This window comes from Aptenodytes patagonicus, chromosome 7 (genome assembly GCF_965638725.1).
Source record: "Aptenodytes patagonicus chromosome 7, bAptPat1.pri.cur, whole genome shotgun sequence".
In the NCBI taxonomy this organism is placed as follows: domain Eukaryota; kingdom Metazoa; phylum Chordata; class Aves; order Sphenisciformes; family Spheniscidae; genus Aptenodytes; species Aptenodytes patagonicus.
This window is the reverse complement of record NC_134955.1, coordinates 34,673,235-34,686,256: the sequence shown is the minus strand read 5'-3', so window position 1 is coordinate 34,686,256 and position 13,022 is coordinate 34,673,235. Positions and strand designations below refer to the sequence as shown.

The 13,022-nt window shown below is 43.4% G+C and overlaps 1 protein-coding gene across 5 annotated transcripts in view; it reads left to right on the top strand.

Annotated features, from left to right (window-relative positions):
- The window catches only part of RAD51B (RAD51 paralog B), a 466,410-nt gene extending 454,206 nt beyond the window's left edge, over positions 1 to 12,204 (top strand). For 4 of the 5 annotated variants that reach the window (XM_076344829.1, XM_076344830.1, XM_076344832.1 and 1 more), the window contains one exon: positions 11,771 to 12,204. In XM_076344829.1, coding sequence (XP_076200944.1) covers positions 11,771 to 11,922 — 152 coding nt within the window. In that variant the 3' untranslated portion in view covers positions 11,923 to 12,204. The remainder of the gene's footprint in view (positions 1 to 11,770) is intronic. The other variant, XR_012995904.1, reaches the window with a different exon arrangement.
- The last annotated feature ends 818 nt before the right edge of the window (positions 12,205 to 13,022 follow it).

The following is a 13,022-nucleotide window of genomic DNA, read 5'->3' as shown; positions in this document are numbered from 1 at the left end:
TTAGCAGTTCTCACCCTTCCTCACACCCTACATCTGAAAGAGCATTGAAAGCCTCTTAAGTTGGAATGGACACACATTGAAGTGTCCCAGTGCACACATACAATCTGGGGTTTTCTCATCAGGTACAAAAGTACAAGGTGACTGTTCTATTCCGGCTGCCCTGGATGTGAACAAAGCTGTTGAATCAAAGACTTATTGAATTTAGGGGTGGAAAGAAGTTTCTCCATTGCATCTGTCTTTTCAACCTGCAGTAGCGGCCCTTCTCAGAGTCTCACAGTCAGTCTATTAGTCAGTTCATTTTTCCTAGCTCCTTAAGAAGAAATCCTGTTCAGACAAAACAGTGCACTATTTACAGGAAGCTTGGCAGGGTCAAAAAGTGACTGTGAAACCAGTCTCTTGTTGAAACACATACAGTATCTGCTCTGATGTAGATACTGTTAGAACTCAGCAATCTCTGATTTGCTATCAAGGCCTTGAAGGTGATTTCAGAGTCAGATTCGTTAAACTTAGTGACATTGTAAGTGTTATCACTTGTCATTAGCAGAGCTAACTTAGTTGCTCCAAGTCTCACTTAATCTGTCCAGCTCACTACCCACAGCTTCTGACCTACTTAGTCACTTCCTGTCTTTGATTTTCGCCTTAAAGCCTCTGTTCTATGTTGGCCTGTGACTGCCATTTAATCTTAGTCAAACTTCCTTGGACTTCCATTACTGTCAAGTACAACTCCTCTCACCATAATACCCACCTTTCTGAGTGCAAGAAAACTGATTCACAGCCAACAGTCTGCCTCTTCTCTTATGCTCTAAGTTCATCTTTGCTTTGTTTTTCTTCCCGTATGAGTCACTCCTTCCCCCTCTCTGACACATCGTGCTACGCTTTCTGTTCCCCCTCAGCCTGTCAGTGGCTGAGAAGCTGCCGTGCACACCTTTACTGCAGAGATCTGGTGAGTATTATCACATGTGCACAGCTACCATGTGCAGATTTGGAAAAAGCTGAACACGAAGAAATCAAGTTGGCCACAGGCTGCTACAGAAAGTCAGCTAGTTTAATATGGTTTTGCCTCTGACCAGAAATGATGACCTACTCTGTTCCCTTATGCCTCTCTTAAGAGCTACTTATGCAAAACACAGCTGTTTAGTCTACGTCTCCCAAACCTAGCATCTCCCCTGCTGCTTCAGGGCACCTGTTAACTATACAGATGCTGTAAGGTGGGTACCAGCTGAAGGACTTTCCCAGTTCTCACTGGTTTACTCATGCTACAGTAACATGCCTTTGAAATAGACTTCTTCAGCCAGTTTCCTTCTGTGACCAGAATCCAATTTAAAGATGTTAATCCAGTACCATGGTGGCTTTTGCCTGCATAGGGGCACTCCTGAGCTGGTGAGGTCTGTTGGTTTTCGAGCTTCTTTCACCAGCACAGAGAAGTTCAAAGATGCGGCGCTGTGCTCTTTGAATGTCAGATACAAAACATTTGATGGCAATGGCAGCGGTGTGTAACACGTAGGAGACGTTTGTTCAGTCTCTCCTTACATGTATGTTCTCTCCCGGCTCTTTTTTCAATATACCCAGTTCTGCTTTTCCCTCTTCCTCCTACTTCTGTGCTCATCAGCACTCATACTCTTTTGGTTTTTGTTGTTGTTAACATATGGAGGTTATATGATCCATCACTGAGTGCAGCCTTGTCCTTTTAATAAGCAGAAAATACCATACGTTTTGGAAGGAGGAATTAGCTACAGGCCGTTCTCGTTAAGCCTCTCCTTCAACTTATCTCAGCTTAAATTGTATTTCTGAACTGCAGTCACTATGCGGCATTGTAAGTTGAAAACAACCACTTGAGCCCTTTCCAGCGAGGCTTTGAGAGGCCCTGATACTAGGCATGGAGGAGAGATAAGCAGCGTATTGAAGTTGTAGTATCGCTGTAGCTGAGGGCAAGGAGTGAATGGAAACATACCCTCCCTCTGGCACTGCCTGGCTCTGGACAAGGGGAGAGGAATGGGCTGAGCAGCTCGGGTTCACACATGCGGCAGGAGCCAGCGGCCTCTCAGCTGATGACAGATTAGACTTAGGGCCTGGTTAGTGGGAAGACTGTGATTAGACCTCAGCAGCATCTGTCTCGAGCACTAAAGGAATTACTGCTGCAGGCTGCGATTTTCTCAGCAAACTGTAATTATACCAGGAACCTCATTCCTGCCGTTTTTCTCGACAACTTAAGTGCAAAAAAAATGTGGGTGAGGGTGCAGGGAAGCAGAAACTGTGAAAGGAGCAGGAAAGAGGCACCTGTTTATTTTTGTTCAGCTCATTCCAAATATTTTCTCTCAGTTTCTTAGATTCATACGAATCACAGACTGGTTTTTCCCAAAGGTCAGTGCCAAGGTTTAACTCCCTGAAGCTGTCCTGCCATCCACCTGAAGTTGATAGGACACATCCTCTCTGTGCACTTATGCCTCATGGCATCTTAGATGAGCGTGGTGGCGCTTGCAGAAGGTGCCACACCAACCTCTGCCCTGGCAATGCCCCCTCCCTCCTCCCATGGGAGCAGCAGTGTGGGGTGCCAGACTCTGATCATGACTGTTCTCAGGACACCCCCGGGAAGGTATGGCCTGGGCAGAAGTGAGGGATATTGGAGATTGGGCAGAGTGAGTTTGAACCTTACTCCCAAAGGCCCTGTCTAGACTAGGATTTAAGAGTTTGAACTTAAAAAGTGTTAGGTTGTATATAGTAACTCTCTGTTTTAAAAGATGTAGAAAAGGCAGGGAAGTTTGAACTCCCAATAACACCTGGTAAGTTTTGACAAAATAAAAATGTCAAAGAAGAGCAAGATTTCTTTGCAAGATTTCTCTGCAAGATTTCTCTACCAGAAAAAATTTTTTGTTTGTGCAGTTATAACTCCATAGAAGCCCATTTGCCATTAGTGTTTTCTTTGCTCAGAATATAAGAAGAAACAGATTTTTTTTTCAATTTAAATCTAGGAGGGGAGGAGAAATATCTAAGAGTCGAGTTTGCCAATATAGCTTTACCATCTAATACTTCAAATGTAGACAAGGTCAAAATGATTCAAACTAATCTATGTGCTCCTTTCTTAACTTTCCTCAGGGCTTTAATGTGACTGTTTAGTATACTTTGAAGGCAAGAGTGTCTTGTCTATGTTAAACAATTTTACATCAATGCTATACTCATCTAGAAGAAAGCAGAATTGTTCCTTACCAGCACGTCTGCCCTCCGTTGCGCAGCATGTCTGGCAGCACAACCAGGGATGAGAGTGTGGCAGCAGGAACTCGACCCTTGGGGCTGAAAGCATTGGGAGGCAGTATGTTGGCAGGCAGATCCCTGTCTCCAGAGCCAAGTCTCTGCAGATACTGGTGGGAAAGACACACATCTGGAGTTGTCTGGAATTGGCACAAATTGCTGTGGACAAAGAGGAGAGAAAGGAAGGGTTAGAAGGAAAGTGGAAAGAACGCTTCTTACACATTTCGCTTTCTTTTCCATCTGCTTGTGTGATATTGCTGTGAGCTATTAAACAGCTGCAGTGCTCAGCCCCAGAAGGGACTGTGTTTCAGTAGAGATGGAGAATAATTCCTGCAGCTGAGCACTTTGGGAGCCCCTTAGAATGAAAGGGGCGATAGGAATAATGTTACTCTGATTGACTATTATGCTAAATACACTTGGGACCACCGCACCTGGGCCAGTAGCCAGAGATGCTGGTCTGGCTCCTCAGACCTGAAGCCCCTGGCAGGCAGTGGGCACTGCTGGGTACTTCTGACTCATCCTTTGCGCAGTAGGTGAGTCCCTCTTGTCTTTTGCCTTCCAGGCAGAACCTCCCAACTCTCCTGTGCTAGTTCTGAAATTCAAGGAGAGCAGATTACTCAAGCAAAAGGTGTTTGCAGACTGCGAGACTTTGCAGCTTGGAGAGATAAGGGTAGCGAAGGAGGACAAGGAGAAGGAGGAGTGGGTGTATTTGCAACTGCCAAGGACTGAGCAGAAGAGCATTTTTTTTGCATCCATTCAGACACTCAGCTATTTCCTGCCTTGTTCCTGCAGTCAGCATGCTCCACCTGCTTTTACTTAACCATTTCCTGTTTATGGCTTCCAAAAACTTTCTGGTGAAATCACTAATCTGCCACAAGATCAGTCTTTATAGTCCCTTTTGGGCAGGCTTCACTAATTTTTTTTCTCTCTCCTCGGTACACAGACCTTTCAGATTCAGGAGCTGTGTGCTGTGTGTGCATGTCTGCATGCATGTGTGTGTGCATGCAGTCAGTAATTACATCAGGAAAATATGTGCTCACTCAGTAGTTCTTTCTGTCTTCATATGCCCCTTTTTTTCTTCTCCTAGTGCTTGCTGCTTTTTGCAAACTTGAGCAAAGAAACAAGCAGTAGCACTGAAGGCAGGTTCCCCTTTCTGTAGAGTAGAGGGCTCCAGATATTTAGAGGAAAGACTCTTCCCATTACTTTCAAGTGTCCGAGTGCTCTCCCACAAATGGGAGATTTGTTCCCTGGATAGCTTGCCCAAGCTTCAAATTATTTTCTAGCTTTGAAAACAGCGAGGCAATTTCTTCTAGTCTGCTGTTCAGCTTCTCAAATGCGAAACGCAAGGTGTGAGGCACAGGAAGGATCAACCAAAAAAAAAAAATCTCTTTCTTACAGTGTAGATGGCTCCCATGAGTCCCCATCTCACAGGTAGTCACGTCTTGTAGAAATCACTAGAAAGGCATGCACACTTCAAGTCTACTCTCCTTAGCCATAGTATAGATAACACTGCAGCCACCACTAAAATCAAATTATTTGTCACTGCTTTTGCTGTTTGTTTACTTTTTGTATTTCTCTTCTGGAGCAGTGAAAATAGATTCTTCAGTTTCCTCTCTGGTTCTCATGCTCTTGCACAGTGCTGCAATGTTTGGGTTGCGGTGAGCACTGCAGGAGAATGTTCCCTTCTTAAAATAAATCATGGAAACATTTCTGTTGGAATCAGGGCTTGTAGAAGTTTGGGGTTTTTTTAATAAGAGAATGTCGGGCCAACTTTGACCTGACACCATATCCCTTTAAAGGGAACAGGCTTGTGATGAATGTCAGTGTATATATACTGACATGTATATATGTATGTGTGCATATATGTGTGCGTGTGCATGTGTATATACACGCACACACACCAGTATACATGCCAGTTATACTGGTATAACTGAGCACTGAAATCATCTTCTAAGAACGCTGGACATGTTGGCCCTGTCTCCATCAGACAGATCTGCAAATTCCTTAACTAGCCCTACTGTAAGTTAGTGTAAGCCAGGGTGCTTAGTCTGCTGACTTAGGCATAGAAGGCATAGGTCTATAAGCATGCACCGGCACTGTTGCTGACCTGTTTCGCACTTCTGTGATTATGTTGATGGGCTCACACTCACACATGTTTCTGAATATTTTAAGAAGAACCCTAGACCCCCCGTTTTAACTGTAACATAAATATGCACAGGTAGCACTTCTGTATGGGCTAGGAGGTATGGTCTGGGCATCACTGATGTCCAGGCAGCTGTCTGCTGTAGGCATAGCACAACCCCACTTAGATCAGAGTTTGCTGAAGTATCCTTAAAGCTATCTGTGAGCAGCTTTTGAGCTTTCTTTTTAATCAGGAAAAGGAAGCAGTTGTTTTCTGCACAGAGTGTCTTTCAAATTGGCCCAAGTATGTAAAATGGTTACTTTGGTTCCCATCCAAACAATTCGTTCAATAGTTTGTGTCAGGGTACTTGTCATCAGTGGCATTTGCCCAGGGTGAGTCACACCCACCCAGGCAATGATCTGAGAGCGCCTTCAAATCTTTTTCATCTTCATTTTACAGGGTATAGCCCTGGTAAATTCATGACCGTATTGTACCACACAGCTCTTCCTACAGCAGCTCCTTTTCTTCTAACCAGCTTTCAGCCCAAGAGGCAGCTACTTCCAAAAGAGGCTCTCTGTTTCAGTGCCCATCTTTTGTTTTCCAGATGTTTCTTTCACCACAACGCTTTCCGGTTACACTGCAAATTTGGGTGCGCGCTCAAGGCATTTTTGCCTCCCTCCTCCACCCCAAAAATGGAGGAAAGCTGAACTATATGAAAATGTAGCAAGAATGAGACCCTCGAGGAAAATGGCAGGGAGATGTAGAGGACCGCGCATGACTCTTTCCAGGAAATGGGTAGAAGGTTCATCACATGAGTCACTGAAACCTTAGATGACTAAATTCTTGAAGAATAAACTGTCAGGAATATGATACTGGACAGGACAGTTGCAGGGGGAGAAGAAAACTTCTTAAATAGCTCTTGTTTGGTTTTTTGTTCGTGATTCATTCCTGAGGAAATTACTGCATCTCTGGCCAGGGACAGGGGCAGTGTGCAGGCAGTGCCAGCCCTCCTGTGCAGAGGCAGCAGGCGAGGCGTGCTAGGGTGTGCAGTCCCGCTGCTCCAGGCCCCAGCCATCCTGCTGGAGGGGCTGAGAGGGGATCAGGAGCGCTCCATGGCCATCCTGCCCAAGTGAATAAAGTAAGACAGGGTCACTAGTGCACATATGCCATCTGAATCAATTCGCCTCTTTTTTTGTATACCAGCAGGTATGAGACCAAGAGGAAATGAAGGTATTAAAACTCTAATTCTAAGCTCCTTTTAAAAATTTTTCTTCCTCTACCTGCTCCAACCAGTAAACCAAGTTGTATCAATAGAATTGGCCTAAAGCTCTGAATTTGGATTTCAGAGAAGGTCTTAAGATTCTAAGTGCCAGTAACAACAGAAGCAGTCAGACTCCCTCCACAGCTACCTCCAGAGGAGCTGAATCAGCGTTAGCAGCAGCGGGAAATATTTGCAGTAGTATCTGAGTGTGGAGAAGCCCCAATGTTCCAGCACGCTGCTGCCAGTTCCCATTTTGGTGAGTTTGACCCAGAGCATTTAACGTTTCAACATTAGTTCTGTGTCTCATAATGCTGTTTACATAATGATCGCTCATTTGTTTCCCATTAAAATCATGGTATTTCTTCTGCAAACCACTGCTTGTGAAAATCAAGCCACCCAGTTTTTCATTAGATTGTAATACAGGAAACAAACAGTCTGTCTGTAGGATGCACACTGTAATTCTCAAACAGAGAATAGGGGGCTCTTTTTTCCCCTCTTGGACATACAAAGTTCAGATTTCGGAAGTAGGAACGTGAAAGATCTGTTAAGGGTCGCTGAATCTATCTATCTCCTGCAAAAACACAATGTAGTTACTCCCTGGTAGATGTTCCTCAGATACTATATTGATAAAAAGAGAGTCTACAGCTCTTCATAGTCAGAGTGGCAAGAATCCTTTTAAAGGATTTTTTAATCCTTTTAAAATTGTAGAAATGGTAGGTGTAGCTCTCGCAGGTCATCCCAGTGCCGCTACCTTTCTAGGCAGTGCAGAACGGTTCCTTGTATTATATATACCAGCACTTTGAAGAATTCAGTTTCAAATGTCTCAAACAATGGGGGTTTCACCGCTTCCTGTGGGAGCTTGCTCTGCAGCCTAACTTGTTTCACCATCTGGAGCGTTTTCCTGAGTGTCTGCCCACTTTTAACTTTCTTTTAATTGTGCACCCTCTATTTCTTCTTAAAGGTGGCTCACCAAAAGTTTCTGTTGTGTGAAATTCACGCTATGTGGTGCTTTTTTATTTTTTATGAGGATCGAGAAAACCCTAAAAGATTGATGGCTTCTTCTCTTTGCTTTTTCTTCCTCAGAAATAATAATAAGTAATTAATAATGTATTGCTGCTTTTCTAGCCATTCATCTCAACGATTTACAAGGAAGGTCAACATTGTTGTACTCTTTTTAGAGATGGGAAAAACTGAAGCACAGGGCAGGAAGCAACTTGCCCAGGATCATTGAATAAGCCTGTGGCAAGACTTGGATTTTTAACCAGGTCTCCACAATAGTGCTCTACTTTTTTTTTTACTTTTTTTTTTTTTTTTTGTCTAGTCCAATTCCCTTTGGCTTTGTTGGAGTACCTAGGAAGGACAAGCTTTCCATGAACTTTATTCAGAATTGTCATATTGTAACTGAAAGGTCAGCTTGTTGAATATTTAACAGTTACTATCTTTCCAATGTGTTGGTTAAGCATCCTAATTAAGTAGTGATAAATAAAACCAACAAAGCATTTTAACAGACTGATTCAGTCCCTAGGGCCTCTGAGCTGAATTTCCTTCAGCTAGCCTGTGTTTTCCCAGTTGCGGATTGTCCAGATTGAACACAGTATATATCAAGCATGCTCTTATCAGTGCACTGCAGGGAGATTTCCTTCCTCCTCAGTGCCACCATGCTTACTTCACCTGTCATATTTCCCTTAGCTGTGGTTTTCGGTAAGCGTGTTTCTCAGAATCTGCATAATTGCTGAATTGTAAATCTTCCAATTTGGAACAATAACACTGCAATCTGTACAGCACGATGTACTGGGTAGAGAGCGATACCCAGCCTAGCACTGAACAGGCTCACCTGGGTATCAGAAGCAGTCTGGCCTTAGCAGCACAGAGCTCTCCGTGGGCTGCTAGCAGGCAGGGTGTTTCTCCTACCTGCCTTAAAGCATCCGCCTGTCCAGCCTGTCATTTCAATGAATATCTTTACTGGGACCAGATCTGCCTGAGCACGTGGTAAGACGAGTTTTGTTCCCCACCTCCCCATGGGAATGGCCGGGGGAGGCAGCCACAGCCACGTGCTCGCAGTCTGATCTGCAAGGGTCTCATAACTGCCTCACACTGATCGCACACTGAACTGACAGCACCCATCATGTGTGAGGTGCAGCACTCTGTATGGATCAAGAAATGTAAAATTAGAGCTCTGGGTAGGCCAGAGTTATATCTGAGGGATAGCACATATATCTTCCTGGCTGCTGACCACTTTCAAAGTATGCCAGTAAGTGAAGCCCTTACCGAGTTATTCCCCCCACTGCTTCTTCAGGCCTCCTTTATTCCAGATATCATTGAGCCAGCGTCTGAGGATTTACCGAAAGCTGCAAGACTGCTGTAGGTCACTGAGTACATTGTCTTTGCTTTCAGATTGAGTTTGAGAAATTACCAGCAGTGTCATGCTTATGCCTCCTGGCCATGTGAATAGAGGAAGCTAAGAAGCAACAATAGATTACATAAAGCAGGGAAATCCCCCTCAAACTTCTCCCAGACTATCTCAAACTGAAGTTGATTTGCATACATACAGTAAAAATAACTTTGCAATGGCTTCTAGCCCCATGAAAGGGTTACATGTGCTTGCCTATAATCATTTAGGCCGGTTCCACCAGTTGAATCACTCGGAGAAAATAAAAAAGACTGAATCAGAGCCTGTATAGAAATCAAAGTAGTTTTATGTAGCATCAGCGTACTTCAGGTAAGGATACAACTGGGTAATGCTATTCCACACAAAATCAATGGGAAATGTTCAATACCTATTAGTAACTATTAGTTATTCTAGAAAAACAGTGATAAAGGGCTATGTTAAGCTTTATAATTTGTGATTATGGATGGGTGATATCATGCTTCAGCTAAACTTGTAACTAAGCTTCCTATACAAACCCTGTTTGGCGGAAAATAACGGACCTTACTGAAAACCAGAAAAAAGCTATAGTATCCTGTAGTTGAAACCTATGGCCAGCTGCTTTACAAAATCTGAGACTCATTAGGCCTGGAATTCCTGAGCAATGTGGTTCAAAAAGCAGTGGTGTTAAGCAGACTTCCAAAATTCCTGTGATTTTTTTAAACGTCATGGTTTAACAGAAACAAACAAGTGAGCAAGAAAGAGATAGCTTATTGAAAATGCATATTTACTGAGTTATCTCAGGCTCAAAAATGTAGTTGGCTAATATGACACTACAAAAATCTTTTACATTATCTTTGATGCACTAAGAATGACAATGTTTATAAGCCTAGTACATCATGACTACGGAATGCCTAAATTCTGCTTGAAGACAGATGGTATTTTCTGTTCCCTTGCTGAGAGAGTAGGCTGTTGGGGTTTGGGGAGTTTCTTTGTTTGTTTGTTTGTTTGTTTCAATAGGATAAAAATATAAAGTTCCCAAAGGCTCACTAAGAGCTGTTTCTTTGGAAGGAATTTGCTCACCTACTCCCTTTCCTAGCTTTCTACTGAAACAAGTTCTCAGATACATTGCCTGCCAGCCCTCTCCCAAAGCTAGAAGAGTATAGACAACTGCACTGATTCTTTAGGCTCTCCCAGTAAATTCACAGAAGGATTTTCCATACATTTTCTGGGTTGTCAAGCCAGCTCTACGTTAAAATTACGTATAGTTGGGTAGGGATATAATTTTAAACTATGCTGTAGATGCCTTGCAGTAAATACCAAAGCTGTTTTAAACAGTCTTAGAGGTGCTTTTGTTGGTATAGCATATTTCCCTTGAGGAATTCATCAAAGGTGTATTGGCAAAAGTGGGGGTTGTTCTACCTGCATTAGGGTTATCATCATTGTCAGTATAATTATACCAGGACAGCTATATGACCAACTCTTTTCTAGCATATTTGCTTTTCATATAGTTAACAAACAGAGCTAGAGAGGAGGAGGAAAACTGAGACACAGCTTCCCTTGACAACCTGTGTAAGCCTTGTGTTTCTTCTACAATATCACCTCCGTTAATAATGTCATGGCCTGTTGCAGTGGAATACTTTGCCTTTCACTCTCCTCCTTTCAGCTTTATTGACTTTACAGAACAATAGGAATCGGTCCAGGTATGAACTGGCAGTTCTGCGGAGTCCTTCAGGCAGCTGAGGGCTCCCTGTGCTACGATGGAGCTTGTCTCAATGGGTCAGCTGTAGAGATCGGAAGAGGAGAAGTACATATTTGAATAGGCCTGGGACACCTTGCAACGCAGTTAATAGCAGCAAACATGAGGACATCACATGATCTGACTGATGATTCATTAGTACCTTGGATATTTTGGTCCTGATAACTGCGTGTGTTTCTTCAGTTTGTGTTCTTTTCATCAGCTTGCAGGTTGATCAAGAAGGCTTTCATTTTGTTTTTTAATATCTCCTCTCACAAACAACAGTCCATTTTCCACATAAGGTGTCTAATCTAATATAATATTCTGTATTTACATAGAAAACTTCATCCCAAAGCACTTTACAGCCTGGCACTGACATGGGACTAAGATTAGAAAAGGAACAGCTCATACTGGTTAGGAAGCAGGCTCTGCTCTCAGCCTAGGTATTAGTAAAGCATATAGGGTGGAGCCGTAATATTTTCTCTGAATCCAAGGCAATTTGCTAATAGTTGGAAAATATATTGGTATATGCCGTGCTCTGTTTAACTCTAGGAAGTGTGTTTGAACTGTAGAAAATAAGCTGTGGTAGAGAATGTCAGTCCTCTTGCACATCCCATTCTCTGTTCATAGGCACTGGCTACCAAAAAACAGTTTTATTGGAAAATTAGGGTGATGCAAAGGTCCTCAGCAAGTATACGCTGACCTTTGAAGAGCTCTGCCAAAGGATGGTAGAGGGGCCTGGACTAGTCTAAGGTTTGGCTCCAGAGCATGAGAGTAGCATCAGAAACTTTGCCAGCCACAATGAGAAGGAGAGTCTGGACACTGGTAACTAGAAGGACGGCCAGGCAGGCAGCAGGAAGAGATTGACGTATAAGTCAATCTGTTTTCAGCAAGTCTGTGAAATTAGTTCATACTGAACTAATTACTTTGATTTGTTTTGTGGATTTCCAAGTGGTTATTCGCTGGAGGAAATGGTAACTTCGTGATCTCATTCTGACACGGTGGCATTGAGCTATCTGTCTTTATTGTGTGTTTCAGATGGAAAGGATCAAACAATTTTAACCTGGGAAGGAACCAATCCTGCCCTGCAGACCATACGAGTGAGAAACACTGCCTTGAAAGACACTTTACTTGATGCTGCTTTACCCAGCACTATTGGTGAGACTCCGAGCAATACATCCAATCTATAGAAAGGACAAATGAAACCTCCACTAAGAAATGAATGAATGACATCGTTGGTTTTCAAAAATCCAGTGAAGCAGATAGTGAGCATTCTTTTTCTTTTGTCTCTTTAAAGACTAACTTTAAAACCAAGTGCTGTTCTTTGTATGCGTGGGGCCATACTTAACTCTGAACTTATGAAAATCCTGTATTTTGTTCAGGTTAATTTAAGTGACGTAATAATAAAAGCCTATGAACAGCACCCATGCTACTGAAGAAGCATAGGCCACACGTGCCTTCCTAATTTACCCCATCACCTCACCAATCTGGAGGAACCGACAGCCAAACACACAAGAGCGCTTGGTGTCCACAGCCCATAACATAGTGAAATGTTCACTTCTGCTTTTTAAGAGAAATGATAAACCCACTCATTGGCTTGATTAAGAAGCAATAGTTCAGTGAGCCCTTATTCCTGTAACTCACTTGAAAATCATCGAAGATGATGTAACAGAGTTGCTAATAGCCGGGCTCTGACAGTTCAGAATGCAAGGAGAACAGGTAGCAATCCAAAAGGTGGGAAGATCCATGTGTATTACAGCTGCTTAGCTTCCTGTCTTCAAAGCACTTTTAAAGTATTCACAACGTGACTGCAAACCACAGAACTATTTACTCACCTTACAGACTTAGAGAATGTATGACTTGCTCAAGGCTGCTGAAGGCATCGCTGGCTGCGCTGTGATCAGGATCAGGTTGTTCCCGGCTCTCAAGCCTCACATCCCTAAGGGAAAGCCATGGGTTCAGTTAGTGCCGACTGCCGATGCACAGTCGCCATTGGCCCGAGAGACTGGTTCTGTCCTCTGCAGTCACAGGGAAAGCCTTCCTGAGCAACCTCTTGAAAAGCAGAGTAACCTGTACAGAAATATGGGAGGTCTGGAGTACTGCCAAAGTGGCTGTTGGTAACCCAGCAAGGAAATCAGCTGCAGTGGGGCCACCTGTGGTAGTGAGGCAAGCAGGTTGTCATCTGCTGTTTGCTAGGCAGTCTTTGGGTGACGAGAGAGTTCCTGGGGAGCACATGGCCCCTATTAAAAAGTACTGCACACCCTTACCGTGGCAGTGCAAGAGACTGAGA